An 18,736-nucleotide genomic window follows, 5' to 3' on the forward strand; every position below is an offset into this window, starting at 1 on the left:
TTCCCTTAATTTAAAGCTTACCAAACACAAACATATGTAATAAAAATATATTATTTTCATATATGTTTGTGCATTTTACTGATACTATATATGAATTTTAATGAAAACGACTTGAACTTTAAATCAAATGTTATTGTAAATCATTGTTTACATGTTTGGTAAATTTTGTTTAGTCAACAAGAATTTGAGCATTATACAATTTACTATGTATATTCAAATTGGCGCCACTTTGAGAAATACGTCGCCATTTTCAATTTTTACTATCGTTTCTTGGCAACACCGGATGTTGGTATGTTTCGCATTTGTGTATCACCTGGAATCATCATTTCCGGTTGTTACCCGCTGAAACAGTAAAGATTGTCCGCCATTATTGAGAACTGACGCTACGGCGTATTATTCCAAACATTTTGTTCAGTTTTTGCTACATTTATCTCATTTATACATAGTTGAAGTTCCACAATGAGTGATATTGAGGTAAATTTTACATTTTTCTTCTTTAAATAACAATTTTACACATAATTTTAGATATTGTGATCATAACGACATGCGGCTGATTACAGCCATTATCGATCCATCAGTATTCAAATATGTTTCACGTTTATGTTAAGATTATAATATCTTTATTTTACTTTCAAACATTTAAGAATTTACAAAATTTTTTGAAATTACTAATTTTTATACTTTTTACAACATGTATTTGTTATCCTAACTAATTTGCTGTAATTCTGTTTTTAGTATAATTTAAAAGGTTAAACTTGTGAATCTTTGTGATTATTAGAAATACTAAAATTTGAAGAATAGTATAATTTAATTATACGAGTTTTTGTTGTTCTTGAATAGGGAAAAAAGTATAAATAAATCAAAGTAATTACAAAACGCTAAAATTATGATCTTTTTTAGCGAAGTGGTAGTCGTAGTGCAAGTCCTAGAAGACCAAGAACAGCAGATGGAGGGTTAAGAGATTCACGTTCACATTCAAGATCACGTAAATCAAGAGAACGTAAAGAATCCCACCGACCAGTAAAAGAATATTCAAGATCACGAAGTCGCTCAGTGTCAAGGGGAAGAAAATCTTATCGCAGCAGCAAATATGCTAGTGCAGGTCATCGTGGTAGTAGTCGCAGTCGTAGTCGTTCTCCGTATAGGGGTGGGCGATATTCTCGAAGCAGATCTCGATCATATTCTCGTTCCCGTTATTCTCGCGAACATGATAGAAACATTTATCGTTCACACTCACGTAGTCCAATGTCATCTAGACGACGTCATGTTGGAAACAGAGACAATCCATGTCCTTCGAGATGTTTAGGTGTGTTTGGACTTTCCATTTTTACAACAGAGCAACAAATACATCACATTTTTTCTAAATATGGACCTGTTGAACGTGTACAAGTTGTAATTGACGCAAAGGTACTTGTGTGCTAATATGTTATAAACTACAATATATTTGCATATTAATTGATATACATATACAACCCCGCAACTAAAAAAAGGAGGGGAATAATAAATTATACCAGAGATTTAGAATGTTCATACATTAAGTTTGTGTAAAACGTTAAAGGCCTCTGGTCACATTTTATTTTACTTAAAAAATGATATAAAATTTTGTATATATTTACATTACATATTTTTATTAAAAACACGAATTGATATATAAATTATATTTTAGACTGGAAGATCCAGAGGATTCTGTTTTGTATATTTTGAATCATCTGAAGATGCTAAGGTAGCAAAAGAACAGTGTACAGGAATGGATATCGATGGTCGAAGAATAAGGGTAGATTTTTCAATAACACAACGAGCTCATACACCAACTCCAGGAATTTACATGGGAAAACCTACACATCTACATGATAGAGGATGGGATGGACCCAGAAGACGAGAGTGAGTTTTTTTTTCATCAAAGATGTAACTTCCAAAAATTTGTAAAAAAGAAAACGGAAACAATTAATTTTATATTTACTAAGCAGTAGCTACAGAGGAAGCTATCGACGTTCACCCAGCCCGTATTACAATCGCCGCCGTTCACGCTACGATAGATCTCGATCACGTTCTTATTCGCCACGTAAGTTTATTTTTTATTCTGCCACATAACCTAATATAAGCAGTCTACATGGATATGTGTCTCCTTTACATACATTTATATAGTATTTAATCAATTAAATATTTAGATATAAAAAAACAAAACTCATTGATTTGATATTGTATAATTCGCCGATATCTGCTTTTTATGAACTTGAAAATATATTGAAATAAAAAAATGTTTTAAACCTATTCATATAAGAGATTAACAACATTAAATGAATGTCAACCAATATATAATATAGAATTTAATCTTAATTTTCACAAGATTTTAAACAAAGAATTAAAAATATTTATTTGTATGAAACTTAATATTTTACTTATATTTCTTCTTTCAGTTTTGTTTAATTTATTTTAATATTAGATAACTTCTAGAACTATTAATATTCAAAAAATTAGAGTGTTTTAAAAATTAAATGTGCAATCAAATTTACTGTGTTATGAAGTGTTTTCACACACATTAATTTTCTTCTTTAAATAAAAATATATGTATAAAACATAACAATACATAAACACAATTATAAGTAAATTTGAAATTTGCATAACCATTCACTTATAACAAAGGTTCTTAATTTAGATTCATATTTTCGTAGACCGCTTATATTTACTTCAAGGAAGATGTTTAAGTACAAATAAGTAGTTAAATTAGCAAGAATGGAAGACAGGAGCATCAAGGAATGCATCCAATAAATCGTACGGTAGTAACTAAGTGTAACCCGTAAGATGGGTCAAACAATCATAGTTTTTGTTGCTTAATGAATTTCAGGTCGATATTAAGTGACACGAGTGTGATGCGAGAGGCCAGGTGTTTGGGAGACCATTTGTGTGACTTGACCCTTTGACCTCAAATTTCTTCTAACAATACTGTACCGGGTCAAAAAATGCAAACGCTACATTCTTTTATTACTATTCTTACCTTACCTAGTTCTGCATTATATGCAATTAATATACGGCATTTAAATTACGATATTGTACAATATCAATTAATGAGAATTTAATATGCAAAGGAGTGTAGTATATTCTTTGCATGAAACAGTAAGGTTAGAATGGACGCAAAAACCTTATTTTCATAATATTTCTATTACTTTCTTAGGAGTTTTTATGAAGATAAGGTTTACATATTGTAATAATGGTGATGCTAATATGTGAAGGTTGGAATATAATAATAAGTTTCCATTTTTCTTTAACTTTAATTATTTGCTTAAAAATTATATTCCAGCCATTCTGATTTTAAATATAATTTTGGTAAAACGTGTTATAAATCCGGAAAAATATGGTATTCTTGAATGTTTATATGAAAAAGAAAAAACGGAAAGACCGAAACATACAGAAAAGAATGAAACAAAACAAAAATAAAATTAAAAATAGAACTAAGTTCTCTAACCTGTTTGTTTGTTTATAAGGTTTTGAATCAAGAGGTATTGGATGATAGAGGGAAGTTTGAAGTTTCACTGAAAAAATGAAAGTTTTGAAAAGTTGAAGACAAGATATCTCAAGATGTTTGTCTTGCTCGAATTTTGAAGATCCGAAGGTTTTTCGCGCTTGTGACAAAGAATATGATCCGAATCGCATTCCTTACCGGCTGAGAAGTCTCAAGCCTAGAAGAACTGCAAGCCTGAAGACAGTAAGAAATCGTTGATCATCAGGCCCCCGACCTGGACAAGCCAATGGTTGGGGGTGAAACTGGTCGAACGTTTCAGAAAATATTCAAGAAGCATCGAAATCTTTTATGAGTAGGGAAGAGCGTAAGCTGCTCCAAGGTTTATACCGATCATATTCTTTATCAGTTGATTTGGTTAAATAATATATCCGTAAATAGGTGTTATATAATAAATAAACATACATACCTTCGCCCTTATTCCCTCCACCATCCTGAAACCTCCTATTTATCCTTAAGAGTGACATCCTATTGTTTTCATTTTGTATAGGAATAAGCAGCGGCAATTCAAATTGAAACGGCTAATAAACAGTGTTTTTTAATATAAATAATTATTTGTAACATTTATTTCAAAATCTATAAAAAGTTATAATGAATGATACATAAAAATCTTTTTTATTTGTCTTAATTTTATAAATAGTAATTGAATAAATATAAATTTAAGGTTTGAAAAAAATAAAAATTACAAAGTATGATAAATTAGGAAATATTGACACGTTTAAATTTTACATCAATAATTAAAATTTTTAAATACCTTATAACCATTATTTGATATTAATATGAGCTATATATAAGTAAGTTATGCAAAGATATCTATGCATAATTTTTTAAAAATTTGCCAATTTAAAAGAAAATTTCTATTAAATTAATATTGTATTTACAAATTTAATTTCTACAAAAATAAAAATTATATTAATATTTGTTATATGTCCATGTTGTACTATATATAAGAATGTAATATTTTTCATGGAAACGTGCGAGAAATCTCATATATATATATATATATAAAGCGCCTCGATAAAAGCATAAAGTTGCATACCTGTATGGACAGAGGTACGATCTAAGAAAAGAAAACATGGATCGTTTTGATGTTGGTTTGTTGTGGAAATTATGGTTAATCAGTATAATAACAGTGTATTGTAATGCTGCCATACCAAAAGAATCATATCAGAGTCAAATACCTGTACAGGGATTGTATAATGCTAGTGATAATGTTGTTATTTTAAACGTCACTAATTTTAAATCATCCGTCTACGAAGATACAAAAGGTTGGTTAGTTGAATTTTACAATAGTTGGTGCGGTTATTGTCTTCGATTTGCACCGGTATGGAAAGAATTCGCTAATGATATTTATGGTAAGTAAATTTTAATCATTATAGAATAATCAATAATTTATATTAAAAATATATCACTTGTTTATTCATGGGCACGTCTTATTTAATATAATTTCTAAAACATACCATTTTTTTACAATATTTACTGTATATTAAGAAATGTAACATTATTAAAGAAATATATGCGATCATAAATTTATCTTTATTGTTATTAAGCAAGTATGTCTTTAAGAAACTTTTACAAAATCCAAACACTTTTATCTAATATCTTTAAATGTATGTTATATATGAGAGTAATCATATCATATAAATAATTTATTTCAATAATATTTTTAGCATGGAGAGATATTGTAGTAGTTGCTGTAATAGATTGTGCTGATGATGATAACAATCCAATCTGTCGCGAGTATGAAATTATGCACTATCCAATGCTTAAATACTTTTCTATAAATGCACATCCACCATCATTGGGATTATTGATGGAAAAATATGATGATATTAATGAACTTAGACATAGTTTAATAGATTTGTTGGAAAGAGAACAACAAGAAGGAAGAGGTATTTCATGGCCTAATATAGCGCCATATAGGTATATTAATTTATATTTTTTACAATTTTATAGTTATTTTTCTAAATAATAGGAACTAATTATTTGTTTTAATATTATAGAAATTATGAAACAACAAATATTTGGAAAGCTACACCAAATAATGTAAAATATGTTTTCCTATTGTTTGAGAGAACAGATTCACATTTGGGCGCTGAAGTTATATTAGATATGCACAAAATTACAATATTACAAATAAGAAGAGTATTATCTGACAATGAATTATTATGTGAGACAAACAAAATCACAAATTTTCCAAGTTTGATAGTTTTAGGTCGCAATGAGACACAAACTTTTCTTAAAATTAGAATACCTACAAGAGAAGGTGTTTTCAATACCATTAAAGAATTTCTGATTTCAAAAGGAGAAACTATTCACGAACAAAATTCTATTAAGAATCATTCAATAAAGATTGAAAATCATAAGTTAAGTATTAATACTCCAAAACAACTACAGGCAACAGAGCAGCTAGAAAATATAGAGATAAGTGGAGATTATTTATATCAACTTGATTTAGAAAATGCATTAAAATATTCAATCTCTCATGAAATTCCATTACATAAAATAATAAAAGATAAAAAAATGGATACGTTGAAAAAATATTTAAATGTTTTGACTGAATATTTTCCTCTGAGATATGGTAACATTTTTCTAGAAACCACTAGAGATATTATTAAAAAAAGAAATAATATATCTGGGGAGGAATTTAGTCAAATAATAAAATCTATAGAAGAAGAAATGTCACCTGTATACTCTGGACCTTCAAAGTGGATTGGATGTAAAGGAAGTAAAGAAAGATATCGTGGGTATCCCTGTGGCCTTTGGACAATGTTTCATATGTTGACAGTTAATTTTGCTATTCTAAATAAAAATGCTGAACATGAACCAAGAAAAATATTAGAAACAATGCATGGATACATAGAAAACTTTTTTGGATGTGCTGATTGCGCTCAACATTTTGTTCAAATGGCTGCAAAAAACAAAATGTTTGATATAACTAATGCTAATGACAGCATTTTGTGGTTATGGTCAGCTCATAATGAAGTAAATGCAAGACTATCAGGTGATGATACAGAAGATCCAAAACATAAAAAAATTCAATATCCAGCAGCTGAACATTGCCCAAATTGTAGATATGAAAATGGTACTTGGAATGAAGAAAATGTTCTAGTTTATCTTAAAACAAAGTATAGTTATACAGGAATAAATTATCATGATTCAGTCAAAACACATAAGTATAATAATGGTAATAATAGTAATAAACTAAAAATAAGACAAGAAAGACTAGTATTAAATAAATATACAAATAATAAGAAAACTGGATGGGATTTTACAATTTTTGATATAAGCATTTGTGTTGTATTATATGTTGCATCTGCTATCATACTTATATTAGTTTGTATAAAATTTGCAGTCAAAAGAACTTACAGAAAACGACATTACGTCAGTTTACTTGCAAAATGTAATTTTTATTTTTGTTAATAGAGAAATATAAAATTTGAAAAAGAAATCATTTTTAAAAAATTAATAAAATTGTGAAAATATAATTATATTTATAAATATAGTGTACATATATTGTTTCGAATCTTACAGTTTTTTTACAAGAACATTAATAGGTATAAAGTTTTAATTACTCTTTCAAATGATATTAACTAAAATCGAAGTATATTATATATTTATTTTTATTTATTACGAATTTAATATATGAGATTATGTAAGAATGAGAAAAACATCCCGATAATTATGTAATCTTAATGTATAAAATTTTATAATTAGATTAGATATATTCTTTTTTTGTCATGAGACATCAATTGTGTCAAATATAAAGTTTTAAGACAAATATAAGTTATAGTTTATATAGTTTCAATACAAATATAATTGTACATTTAGCACTATTATATTAAAATGAAAATATGTAGTAAAAAATATTTAAGTTCAGTATATAACACCATATGATAACTAATGAACTAATACATATAATAACAAAAAACTAGTCTTATCAATGTACAATTACATTGTATTTAATATAAATTATTACAATGATTAAATTTTTATGTATATAAGACCGACAATCCTCAGACAAATATTTTATAAACTGAATTAAATTTTTTAAGTGTAAATATTAAAATCAAACTCTTTTACTATTTTGTTGAAGAACATGCATTGTAATATCTTCTCTAATTTTTATAAGTTATCCAATAAAAATGATTTTATGTATATAAGTTCATGTATTTGTAAACAATTGTAATCTGATTTTTAATCTATTTTAATACTATACTTTTAAATGTATTACATCAATTGAATAAAAAATACATACTTTGTAATATACATAATACAGTAAACAGTTTAATAAATTTATTTACTTTTGGAGTTTGTATATAACCATGAATTTGATGTATCCCATATTACTCCATTATGGGGTAGTTGAGATTTTATATAAGGAAGTATCCATGTAAGGTACCATCGATCACCTAATACTTCTTTTAAATTTTGTTTCCAACCTAAATTATATATATGTATTTTCTTATTATTCTCATTAGCTACATTACCATTAAACACTAAACAAAAGTGATAAATACACAAAACTCCTGTATACAACATTCCTACCACAGATACAATATATAGTATGAGATAAAACTGATTTATAGAATCATCAAATCCAAAAATAAAAATTGCTAAAGGAAAGATGATTTTAATAAGCGACATAGGAAATTCAAAATGCATCCTATTCCAAATAAAAAAATTGTTATGACAAAAGCTATATGTTGTTGCTACAAATAAATATACCAGAAACATGATAAAGTATCTATGATTATAATGACCAATACAACATCCAGTAAAAATACAATGATGATCCCTCTTTAAAATACAAATATTACATGTAGAGCAGTGCCATGAACGTGGAGGTGCAAGAGTTTCACATGAAGCACATAATCTCCAACCATCTTTAGTATTTGCAGCACTTATTGACATAATATCTCTTCTAGTACTAGTATCACAAAATACTATATAAGTGAAGTTTCCAACTATATTTAACATAATAAAATTTCCAAAAAAAAAATGAAAAATATATGGCAATGACCCATATTCGTGCATTGCCGGCAAAACCACCCACAATTCAAACCAATATATTACTGGTATAATTGTTAATATAAAAGTCATAGAAAAGAAATCACTTAACGTGCGAGGCCAAATTCTTTTTCGGATAATCATTTTTAATATCTTTTTCCTTTTATTAAACACGTGATTTTATTCCGCAGACAATATCTGCTTACTCAAACTAATCAATACTGGATCATTCTGTAGTGATGCTATTTCTGGTAACCTAAAAATTTGAAATCTTTTAAAATATTTCCTATAATAATTTTATGCATTATATATTTACCAAATCACATTATATATTTTGTTAAAGTTATATTTTTGTTGTTTATGATTTTAAATGTGCACGTGAATTATCATCAGTATTCATAAATTTTATATACGCGCGAAGTTTGATTCCTCTGTCAACATTAACTTACTTCATAGCAGTCTTATCAATTCGATTTGAAAGCATGTCATGTGCATATATTTATGGATGGATGTACACATATAAATTCTATGATAGTACTTAATTAAGCATGAACCGTGTGGATCACCCCTAGGATAGGTGTCGGAACTAATTTATATTTTTGTCCTTATCGCACGCTGTTACCCTCTTTGTCTATGGCGCGTATATGCTGCTTGTCGCACGCTAGTGCCCTCCTTGTCTAGTGACGCTAGACAAGGAAAGCAATAGTGTGTGACAAGGACGTCCTCCGATCTATTGAAAAAAAAATTCAACTATTTACATACACGTTTTTCTAGGACAAAACACACATAGAAAAAAAAGCAGGGAGTTTAATTTTACGGAGGCATATAAAAAAGTTCGCAAATTATTCCTCTTAATTAATGCGAACTGTCACAAAAATGGAAATGGTGGCGCCATCTATCGGTAACTCAGTGGTACTAATTATTTATAAAAAAACTTATTTTTGCATTTTACGGGTCAAATGGGGTATGAAAAGAAAGCTAAGGGTCTAATTAGGGTAATGCAATCGCCAAAATTCACAATCCATTTCGCTAAATTAGGTTTTTTCGCAAATGAAAATTTCTTGCTTTTTTCGCAAATGAAAATGCAGAAATAAGTATTTTTATAGATAATTAGTACCACTGAGATACCGCTAGATGTCGCCACCATGTTCATTTTGTGACAGTTCGCACTAATTACGAAAAAAACCTAATTAAGAGGAATAATTTGCGAACTTTTTTATATACCTCCGTAAAATTAGACTCCCTGCTTTCTTTCTATGTGTGTTTTGTCCTAGAAAAACGTATGTGTAAATAGTTGAATTTTTTTTCAATAGATCGAAGGATGTCCTTGTCGCACACTATTGCTTTCCTTGTCTAGCGTCATTAGACAAGGAGCGCGCGACAAGACAGACACATACGCGCCGTAGACAAAAAGGGTAACAACGTGCGACAGTTTTATTTGCTCTTATTACTATTTTACTGTATTTTAGTTAACTTAAGTTGTAAAAAAAGCAGCGTCCATTTAATTCTTCGTTTATCAAACATAAGTAGTATTTTAATAGAAGATATTGTTATATTAATTTGTTATAGAATAATACTACAATATAGTTTTGAATTATTAATATGGAAACTGTTGAGGAATTTCCTTTTCCTTTCCCACCATATCCAATACAAACTCAATTTATGAAAGAATTGTATAAATGTTTGGAAAATGCTCAATTAGGAATCTTTGAAAGTCCAACTGGCACTGGTAAATCTATGTCAATTATTTGTGGTGCATTAAAGTGGTTACTTGATTACGAAGAATTGCAAAAGAATCAATTGACAACTGCAATTTTTGAACTTGATGAACAAATCAAACAATATACTAACTCTTCTGATAATTGGTTTTCTGTACAAACTCAACAAATAGAATTAAATAATAAAAAGCAAGCATTACAAACAAAATTAAATAATATTATTCAATATGAGCAAAAAAAGAATGTTTTAAGAGAAAAAAGTAAAAGTATGAATAATAAGAGAAAGGATTTGTCTAATAAAAATATAACAAATTCTACGAAGGATGAACATGAAGCACAGAATGATCCAGTTGATAAAATTAATGAAAAAGAAAGTATTGAAGAAAGATTACTTCTGGAAGATCTAGAGCATTCAGGAAGTTCTGAAGATGAAGACAAAGAGGAAATTTATGAAAATGTAAAAATTTTCTTTTGCTCTAGAACTCATTCTCAATTATCCCAGTTTATAGGAGAACTCAGGAAAAGTCCTTATTCAAAAAATGTATCTGTAATAACATTATCATCTAGGTAGTTTCGTAATCATTATTTTACAATAAAATAAAAATTCTTTTTGTGATTTTGTTAATAATTTTAGGCAAAATTATTGCATTAATAAAAATGTAAAAAAGTTAAAACATTTAAATTTAATGAATGAATGCTGTTTGCAATTACAAAGGAAAAAGGCAACTGTTAGAGATGAAAAAGATCTTAAAAGAAAGAAGATAACCAATAATTGCCCTTTTCTGCCAGGAAATCAAGATTTATTAATAGGAGAAAGCTTGACAGAGATTCAGGATATTGAAGAAATTGTCCAAAAAGGAGAAAGTCTTAATACTTGTGCATATTATGCATCAAGAAAAACAGTTCCATACAGTCAACTGATACTAGTACCATACAATACTATATTGCATAAAAATACTAGAATTAACTCAGGGATAAATTTGAAAGGAAATATATTAATAATTGATGAAGCACATAATTTACTTGAAGCCACTGAAAATGTACATAGTGTTATGATTACAGGCAGAAATTTATTGCATTGTTATAGTCAACTTTCTCAATATCAAAAAAGGTAACACATCTCATTTCAATCATTGTTATAATATAGATAATAATATATCTAAGAATAAAAATAATATTAATTTTAGATTTCAAACATTATTCTCAGCTAAAAATGTTTTGAACTTAACTCAACTAAGTTTCTGTTTGAGAAAACTTATAACAGTTTTAGGAGCTACTACAAAATCAAATCCTGATGATGCTACAAATGCAGAAACATCACCAAAGTTATATAAAATAGAAGAATTTGAAGTAATGACAGAAATTGATACAGTAAATATATTTGAATTGTTGAAATTTATTAAAAATTCTCAATTAAGTCATAAACTAGAAGGATTTATAGAACAATATAATACAAATTTAAAAACTCATAATTATAATACAAAGACATCTGGCATAAAACAATTTTTGCATTCAATTAAAACAAACAGCACAAAATCTGATACAGTGATAGATGTGCGACCAAAAGAAGAACAAACAAATAATCCAATAATAGCGATTATAAGTTTTTTAGAATGTTTACAAAGCTGCTGTAGTGATGGACGCATATTTATCATTCCAGGTCCAACTGTTGGACAAAGTAATATAAAATACCTTCTGTTAAATCCAGCAGCACATTTCCATGATATTGGTATGCAGCTCAATTTAATTTAACTTAATTTACTTTACTCTATTTTATATTAGGTTTTAACATTCCATTGTTCTTTTAATTATTTTAAAAATTTGTTTACAATTATTAACAGTTCGAGATGCTAGAGCTATAATATTAGCTGGGGGAACAATGGCACCAATGAATGAGTTTACAGAACAATTATTTATAGCAGCTGGTGCTCCACCTGAAAGAATTATTACATATTCATGTGATCATGTTGTTTCTGAAGAAAACATAGTTTGTAACATTATAACTCATGGACCAACTGGCATTGAATTCGAGTTTAATTTCCAAAATCGAGAAAATATAAAATTGGTAAATATAATATCTTGATAGTAATTAAATCATAATATAAATAATTCTAATGATTAATAAAAATGATAGACTCTTGCAATAAAATATTTCAGTTAGATGAATTAGGAAGAGCATTATTAAATCTATGTAATATCATACCAGCTGGAATTATAGTATTTTTACCTTCCTATAATTTTGAAGAACTAATATATAAACATTTAGAAAAATCTGGTATTATTACAAAACTTTCCTTAAAAAAACATGTTCTTCGAGAACCTAAATTAGCTTCTCAGGTAATATTAAAAATTTTTTTTAAATTTTGTTATAAAATTATCATATAAAATCATAAATTTAGAATAAACTGTAGAGCAATCATATTATAAATTGTAGATACATGAAATTTTAGAACAATATTCACTTCACGTAAAAAAACCAAAAACTCCACAAAATGGATCATTATTGTTTAGTGTAGTTGGAGGAAAATTAAGTGAAGGATTAAATTTTTCTGATGATTTGGGAAGATGTGTTATAGTTGTAGGAATGCCTTACCCTAACATCAAGTCATTAGAATTACAAGAGAAAATTAAATATTTAAACGAAAATGTTGTATGTATTTATTTTGTTTTTTCATTATAACATAACAAGAAAAACCACTTAATTATAAATGTACATATACTAATTTATTATTGATTTATTAGAAATCAGATGCTGGTCAAAACTTCTATGAAAATTCATGTATGAAAGCAGTAAATCAGTGTATTGGACGAGCTATTCGACACATTAATGATTATTCAACTATAATATTATTAGATAAACGCTATACTTGTAAAACGAAAGCACTTCCACATTGGGTTCAACGTACAGTAATTGTTCATAAAAAGTTTGGTAGCACAATGAGTGCTGTAGCTAAATTTTTTAATAAAAAGAAAATTGATAAAAAAAGTAACTGATAAAAAATAATGTAAACAAAAGAAATAACAGTATCAATTAATTAATTACTATTACATTACTAAAACTATTTTATCACAGGTCATTTTTTTAATATAGATTTAAATTGTATAGCTCTTACATATAATTTGCAAGATGCACTTCAAACTTATATGTCAGATCATGATAATAAACTTGACCAGGATATAATATAGAACATGGAAAATGTGACTGAAAACAATTTATTTTGTATGTTAATTTTTGTAATTTTAGTAAAAATTTTAGTAAGAAACCAAAATATATATATATATATATATATATATATATAAACTTACATAATGTATTGCATTAGGATAATTTTGTGGTTGAATACTAAAAGCACAGTATTTTTTATAATGAGTTCCATGTTTTCCTAAAATAAATTCTAATTTTTTTGGCACAGTTATTTTTTTATAACGTTTTACAACTTTCATTTCTTCCTCATCTTTATCATCAGTTTTATAAACTTCACCAATTTCTTCAGCTTCTTCAATGTCCTGCAATACAGTTAAATTTATGATATACAAGTTAATGTTTACATAAGTAGAATGTTGTTGGCAATTAACATATTGATTTACTTCTAATAAATCATAACTAGATAAAAATTCTGGAATAATATAAGGTGGTAAACGACCTCCAGTATAAAACTGTACTCCACGTTGATCTGAATAAATTTCTAAAGCACTAAATATCAATACATTTAAAGCAATCATATTATTTAATAAACAATTAAAATATTTGATTTATATATACCGTCCACTTTTTACATGCCATACTTTGGCAACAAATGAACTACCAGATTGTCCACTTTTTGTGACACATAAATTATGATCATAACCCTCTCCAGGTGGTATCTAGCAATATTTAATAGCAATAATTAAAGAAAGAAGTTCAACATTTTAAGAACATGCAATTATATTATACTTTGCCCATGTATTCTCCTAAAATTCGGGGTATTCGAAAGTCCATCGCTGTTCCACCTACACCATGTATAGCACCTGTTGGAACTGGATCTGTGTAATCCGCAAATGTCCAACGATCACAATTCAATAATACTTTATGTTTTCGTAATTCAAGTTCTCCAGAATCCTGTTACAATTTATACATTTAACTAAATGTATATTCAAAAAAATATTACTTACATGTCCAGCTAAATTAAACATAGAACCATGTGATAAATTCACTATTGTTGGCTTTGAAGTTGTTGCTCTCATACATATGTTAAGCTTATTTTCTGGAGTCAATTTAAACTTTATTGTAGTTAATACTGCACCTGGATAACCCTCTTCACCATCTTGACTTAAGTAACTCATAACAACTGAACAGCCAGCAATATAGGAATCCCAAACTTTACGTCCAAATCCATTTGTCTAGTGAGAACATTGTTTATTATTTATATAATTATTGTTGTATATTTACATAATATATAATTTATTACCCCTCCATGTAAATGATGTTTTCCATTAAAATCATTTTTTGTTAATTCATAATCTCTGCTTCTAATAGTGATATGTCCATCTTTAATACGATTTGCACATCTGCCTAATATACACCCAATAAATGGGTTTGTTATAGGATTTGAATATCCTGAAACAGTTCTATTTTAATAATGACTGTTTAACTTTGTTGAATTACTATTAGAGAGATTATTAATATTAGTGTTAATAAGAAATTAATATTAAAATTATACCTTTCATATCATCAAAACCAAGGACAATATCAACGGAATGTCCATATTTATCTGGACATTTTAATGATGCAATTGTAGCACCCCAGGTAATAACAACAACTTCCATTCGATTAGTATTTATCATAGTATATGATTTTATCATTTTTGGTAGGGGGTCATTAAAAATTTGATCTTTATTATCTGATTACAAAAGTCTATTATTAATTTAAATGTATTTAATACATTTAATGTTATGTAATAGAATAAAAGTAATATCAATCAACTTACCAATCCAGACTTCTCCAAATATTCCCTCTGTAATTGTTACATTTTTACAATTACATCCATGAAAATCCATATTTAATGGCATAATTATGATTGCTGCAATACTTTATTTAATAATTATTAAATATAGTAAATATTAAAATTTATACTAAACAGTAATTTTCAGTTTTTTAAATACAAGAAATTAAAAATACATATTTTTTTGTTTAAACAATAGAAAATCATGTGTTCATTTCTAATAATATATAAAAGCAGCTTTTACTGTAAAACAGTAAGAAAAGGAATTTAATTTTATTTTTACTGTTATTTTAAATGATTTATTAATAATAGTAAGACATCACCTACAATTTGTGATGCTTTAATGTTACATTAGTTATAGTAATTAACTTAATTAGTTATAGTAATTAAGTTACTATTTATAATTTATATAATTAATATTTATAGAATAATGTACAATGCTTGGAAAAATACATGAATTTTTAGTGCAAATCAGACACTGCATTAATACAATCCCATTCAATTTTCACATGCTTTATTACATTTAAATTTGTTGAGTAAAAAATTGAAGACAATATATCTTATTGCATTTCTTCAACGAAATTACATTTTTTTTGTTTTGTAATTTTGTATAATAAATCGGATAAATATTTCTTTTTTTCATATATCATTTTATAGTGTCTCGCAAATCTGAGTAATCATGCAGTACTTAATACCTTTGTTTGTTTGGCAAACTATATTCATCGCAGAAAATTTTTTGAAATTGCTATCATCTTCGTACAATTGTTATTAGAGTTATATTACATAAAAGATTCGTTTCACAAGCTTTGGGTTCTGCATTATATTATTTTTAAGGCGCACACCAAAGCAGTCACTTGTTACTTAAATACACGTGGAACACATTGCACTTAGCTTATTAGTAGTACTCTTAGAACTACAGAGTAATTTAAAATTTAAATAAATCGTCAATAATTACGGATTTACGAGTTGCAGTACATTATACGTTCTCTAAATTTGTATATTACAAAGGAATACTGACATAAAATTAATTTCACACATGAATATCGAATAATTAAAAATTCTAATAAAATTGTGATAAACTCCTCAACATCAAATGTAATTGAGGATAATAAAATTGCATAGTATATTTTGCAACAAATAAACATTCAAAATAATGGAGGATATATACCACAGCAAATACTTTGTGTACATTAAAAGCACACTTATTTCATAATTATCCTCTTGGTCATAGGTGTTATTGTACAAATTACTATTTATAAGCGGCATGCAGTTTTAGTGCAACTTCAACAAGAAAATATTTACAATTTAACTTTATATTGAATGAAACATGTTCAGAATAACAATATTTGGTCATATTGAATTGCTTAAATAAAGAATTGATCTGATTTATTAAAAATAATTATCTTGTGTATATAAATTAAGTTTTATTACATATGAATTAGAGAATATACTTATTGGCAATATACATATAAAGTTATATATTTTATATAGTTATTCTGAATGTTTCTTCATACATATTGTCTAATTAACAAAACATATAATCTACAAATGTCTTTAATGAAATACAAAACTGGATTTTTCTTATTTTAAGCTAAAGAAGTTATAATATATAAAAAATAAATATAGCTTAGACTAGCACTGCTGGCGATCACACGCCATTACACAATTGATAGTTAATAGCTGCCTAATATTACATTCGGTATAAGTAAGTTATTGTTTCTATAAACAAGTATTGATTTAGCATTCTAAGACTTCATTAAATATTTTTCAATTATCTTGGAAGCATTTTCAACTTTTCTGTCTTTCTTAACATATTAAGTACATGATACTAGCACCGCAGAATATCTTTGTACAACATAGAAAGGCATATCCATGAAATATTTATTCTATAGATCTCTAATAATATGATAAATGTTTCAGTCAACCGATTATTTTTACTTATATGCAAGATTTCACAAACTGAACTTTGAAAAAATATAAGTATGACTCAAGTGAAATGTTTTATTATATTCTATACATTTTTGTATGTATAAATGCCAATTTAATGTATTTAGCATTTTTCAAAAATATTCAAATATATTTTCAATACTTTAAAAAGAATTTTGTTAGTGAGCCAGTATAAAAACTTTTGAATGAATTAAAAGACAATTAATAAATTATTTAAAAATTAATTATAATGTAAAAATGATAAAAAAAAGTTAAACTTCCTTCAAAGTTTATCTTTTTTCCTTTCTTTAATTCTATAATGTTTTATATACATTAAGACATATTCTACAATACTGATTCAGGAAATTATTAGAAAAACATATAAGTTCTGGAATAAAAATTTGTTCTTTTCTTATATTTAATTTTTCATAATAAGATCAAAAAAAGATAAAAATTATTTTGATTCTCCATGAAATAGCGTAGAATATACGCAACATGTAAATAAGTTTTGATTAACTTTTACAAGTTTAGTTTAAATCATAGTTAGTTGTTATTTAGTATAGAATTAATAAATTAAACACAAGATTAAACATAACAAAATTAAGTTTAGTTCAATTTGTTTTAACACGAAAATGCAGAATATAAATTAAAATAGAGAATTTCATAAACTGATTTCCTTTCTATTTTCTATCTAAGTTGATTGAAAACAGAAAAGAAGTACATTTACATAATTCCCAGTATTCTGATCATGTATTAGCATTTTAAGTAAATACAAAATAATTTCTAAAATATTCGTGCATTTAAAACTTCAATAAAAAAAAAAAACATTTTATATAATATAACCAATGTAAAGGAATGTATTGATCATTATTATATTGTTAAATAAACAGTAATTGTCCAATATATACCTATATGTACAATAATTATGTATATGGAGTGTCCTTGTTCTAAAATTTTTGTAAGTATATCACACATTAGATGGCTATATACTTTTTATAAATGAACTAAGTATGTCAAACATTTTGCTATATGTATGCTAATTATTTCAATACATACTGTTTTTATATATAAAAGAAATATTGTTTTAACTGCACGTGGCATTGCTAAATTAAACATATTCCAACAGCTTACAAATGCATTAAAATTGCTACTGTACAAACTTTTCACACGTATATCTAGTGCCATGGTACTATATAAAGATTACAAATTAATAAAATAATATAAGAAACCTAGTAATTTAATATCAAAAGAAAAACATATATCTATTACAATTCTTATAAATTACTGATATTTCATATCTAAGCAAATGCAGGAAAACATTGTGACTTCATGAAAAGTTACTATTATCTATTATTCATAATATAAAATTATTCTATAAGTGTACATACATATATTGTCACAAAGTAATATTTTAAAAAATCATAAATGATCCTGTTAAGTAGTCATCAATATTTTTCTGATTATATGTCTCATTCTGTTGTTATGCAATAATTAGTTTTAACATTTAACTATCTTTTTCAGTCACAAAAATTTTGATGGAATGTAAATTATGATTAACATTAATATTTGTAATAAATATGAGC

The 18,736-nt window shown here is 26.6% G+C and overlaps 5 protein-coding genes across 12 annotated transcripts; 3 read left to right on the forward strand and 2 right to left on the reverse strand.

Annotated features, from left to right (window-relative positions):
* Positions 1–321: 321 nt before the first annotated feature.
* On the forward strand, positions 322–4,068 carry LOC122530221 (transformer-2 protein homolog beta). Of its 4 annotated transcripts, none has more exons than XM_043657001.1 (5): positions 322–474; positions 901–1,407; positions 1,667–1,881; positions 1,965–2,062; positions 2,846–4,068. In XM_043657001.1, the coding sequence occupies exons 1-5, from the start codon at positions 460–462 to the stop codon at positions 2,854–2,856; spliced, it is 846 nt and encodes a 281-aa protein (XP_043512936.1). In that variant the 5' UTR covers positions 322–459; the 3' UTR covers positions 2,857–4,068. The 4 variants fall into 4 exon arrangements, with proteins under 4 accessions (XP_043512936.1, XP_043512933.1, XP_043512937.1 ...); XM_043656998.1 differs by having other exon boundaries at positions 3,483–4,068; XM_043657002.1 differs by having other exon boundaries at positions 1,968–2,062.
* Positions 4,069–4,529: 461 nt separating this feature from the next.
* LOC122530217 (sulfhydryl oxidase 1-like) lies at positions 4,530–7,675 on the forward strand. The gene is made up of 3 exons (XM_043656985.1): positions 4,530–4,872; positions 5,188–5,440; positions 5,521–7,675. Exons 1-3 carry the CDS (start codon positions 4,593–4,595, stop codon positions 6,938–6,940), a joined length of 1,953 nt encoding a protein of 650 aa, XP_043512920.1. The 5' UTR covers positions 4,530–4,592; the 3' UTR covers positions 6,941–7,675.
* A 121-nt stretch (positions 7,676–7,796) lies between these two features.
* LOC122530222 (probable palmitoyltransferase ZDHHC24) lies at positions 7,797–9,272 on the reverse strand. Of its 3 annotated transcripts, none has more exons than XM_043657004.1 (2): positions 8,977–9,272; positions 7,797–8,783 (listed from the first exon to the last, which is right to left on the reverse strand). In XM_043657004.1, the coding sequence occupies exon 2, from the start codon at positions 8,669–8,671 to the stop codon at positions 7,814–7,816; it is 858 nt and encodes a 285-aa protein (XP_043512939.1). In that variant the 5' UTR covers positions 8,672–8,783; positions 8,977–9,272; the 3' UTR covers positions 7,797–7,813. The 3 variants fall into 3 exon arrangements, with proteins under 3 accessions (XP_043512939.1, XP_043512938.1, XP_043512940.1); XM_043657003.1 differs by having other exon boundaries at positions 8,844–9,272; XM_043657005.1 differs by having other exon boundaries at positions 7,797–8,776; positions 8,831–9,272.
* A 189-nt stretch (positions 9,273–9,461) lies between these two features.
* On the forward strand, positions 9,462–13,249 carry LOC122530215 (ATP-dependent DNA helicase DDX11). Its single transcript, XM_043656981.1, has 7 exons — positions 9,462–10,812; positions 10,880–11,356; positions 11,433–11,974; positions 12,087–12,310; positions 12,403–12,582; positions 12,680–12,895; positions 12,988–13,249. The coding sequence occupies exons 1-7, from the start codon at positions 10,130–10,132 to the stop codon at positions 13,237–13,239; spliced, it is 2,574 nt and encodes an 857-aa protein (XP_043512916.1). The 5' UTR covers positions 9,462–10,129; the 3' UTR covers positions 13,240–13,249.
* A 27-nt stretch (positions 13,250–13,276) lies between these two features.
* Positions 13,277–15,393, reverse strand: LOC122530216 (galactose mutarotase-like). 3 transcript variants are annotated; one of them, XM_043656983.1, is made up of 9 exons: positions 15,213–15,393; positions 14,946–15,125; positions 14,694–14,842; positions 14,398–14,625; positions 14,180–14,344; positions 14,009–14,109; positions 13,834–13,939; positions 13,552–13,752; positions 13,277–13,447 (listed from the first exon to the last, which is right to left on the reverse strand). In XM_043656983.1, the coding sequence occupies exons 1-9, from the start codon at positions 15,292–15,294 to the stop codon at positions 13,355–13,357; spliced, it is 1,305 nt and encodes a 434-aa protein (XP_043512918.1). In that variant the 5' UTR covers positions 15,295–15,393; the 3' UTR covers positions 13,277–13,354. The 3 variants fall into 3 exon arrangements, with proteins under 3 accessions (XP_043512918.1, XP_043512917.1, XP_043512919.1); XM_043656982.1 differs by having other exon boundaries at positions 13,552–13,939; XM_043656984.1 differs by lacking the exons at positions 13,834–13,939; positions 14,009–14,109.
* Between the last annotated feature and the right edge of the window lie 3,343 nt (positions 15,394–18,736).

Source organism: Frieseomelitta varia, unplaced genomic scaffold, assembly GCF_011392965.1.
Source record: "Frieseomelitta varia isolate USP_RPSP 00005682 unplaced genomic scaffold, Fvar_1.2 scaffold_332, whole genome shotgun sequence".
NCBI lineage: Eukaryota > Metazoa > Arthropoda > Insecta > Hymenoptera > Apidae > Frieseomelitta > Frieseomelitta varia.

Coding starts and splice junctions, on each gene's coding strand:
- LOC122530221 (XM_043656998.1), top strand. Junction 1,408..1,666: donor AAGTTGTAATTGACGCAAAG/GTACTTGTGTGC, acceptor ATTATATTTTAG/ACTGGAAGATCCAGAGGATT. Junction 1,882..1,964: donor GATGGACCCAGAAGACGAGA/GTGAGTTTTTTT, acceptor ATATTTACTAAG/CAGTAGCTACAGAGGAAGCT.
- LOC122530217 (XM_043656985.1), top strand. CDS start 4,593: ATGGATCGTTTTGATGTTGGTTTGTTGTGGAAATTATGGTTAATCAGT. Junction 4,873..5,187: donor ATTCGCTAATGATATTTATG/GTAAGTAAATTT, acceptor TAATATTTTTAG/CATGGAGAGATATTGTAGTA. Junction 5,441..5,520: donor CCTAATATAGCGCCATATAG/GTATATTAATTT, acceptor TTAATATTATAG/AAATTATGAAACAACAAATA.
- LOC122530222 (XM_043657004.1), bottom strand. CDS start 8,671: ATGATTATCCGAAAAAGAATTTGGCCTCGCACGTTAAGTGATTTCTTT.
- LOC122530215 (XM_043656981.1), top strand. CDS start 10,130: ATGGAAACTGTTGAGGAATTTCCTTTTCCTTTCCCACCATATCCAATA. Junction 11,357..11,432: donor CTTTCTCAATATCAAAAAAG/GTAACACATCTC, acceptor TATTAATTTTAG/ATTTCAAACATTATTCTCAG. Junction 12,311..12,402: donor ATCGAGAAAATATAAAATTG/GTAAATATAATA, acceptor AAAATATTTCAG/TTAGATGAATTAGGAAGAGC.
- LOC122530216 (XM_043656982.1), bottom strand. CDS start 15,294: ATGCCATTAAATATGGATTTTCATGGATGTAATTGTAAAAATGTAACA. Junction 14,626..14,693: donor AACATCATTTACATGGAGGG/GTAATAAATTAT, acceptor TGTTCTCACTAG/ACAAATGGATTTGGACGTAA. Junction 13,448..13,551: donor ATCCTAATGCAATACATTAT/GTAAGTTTATAT, acceptor AATTGTTTTCAG/TCACATTTTCCATGTTCTAT.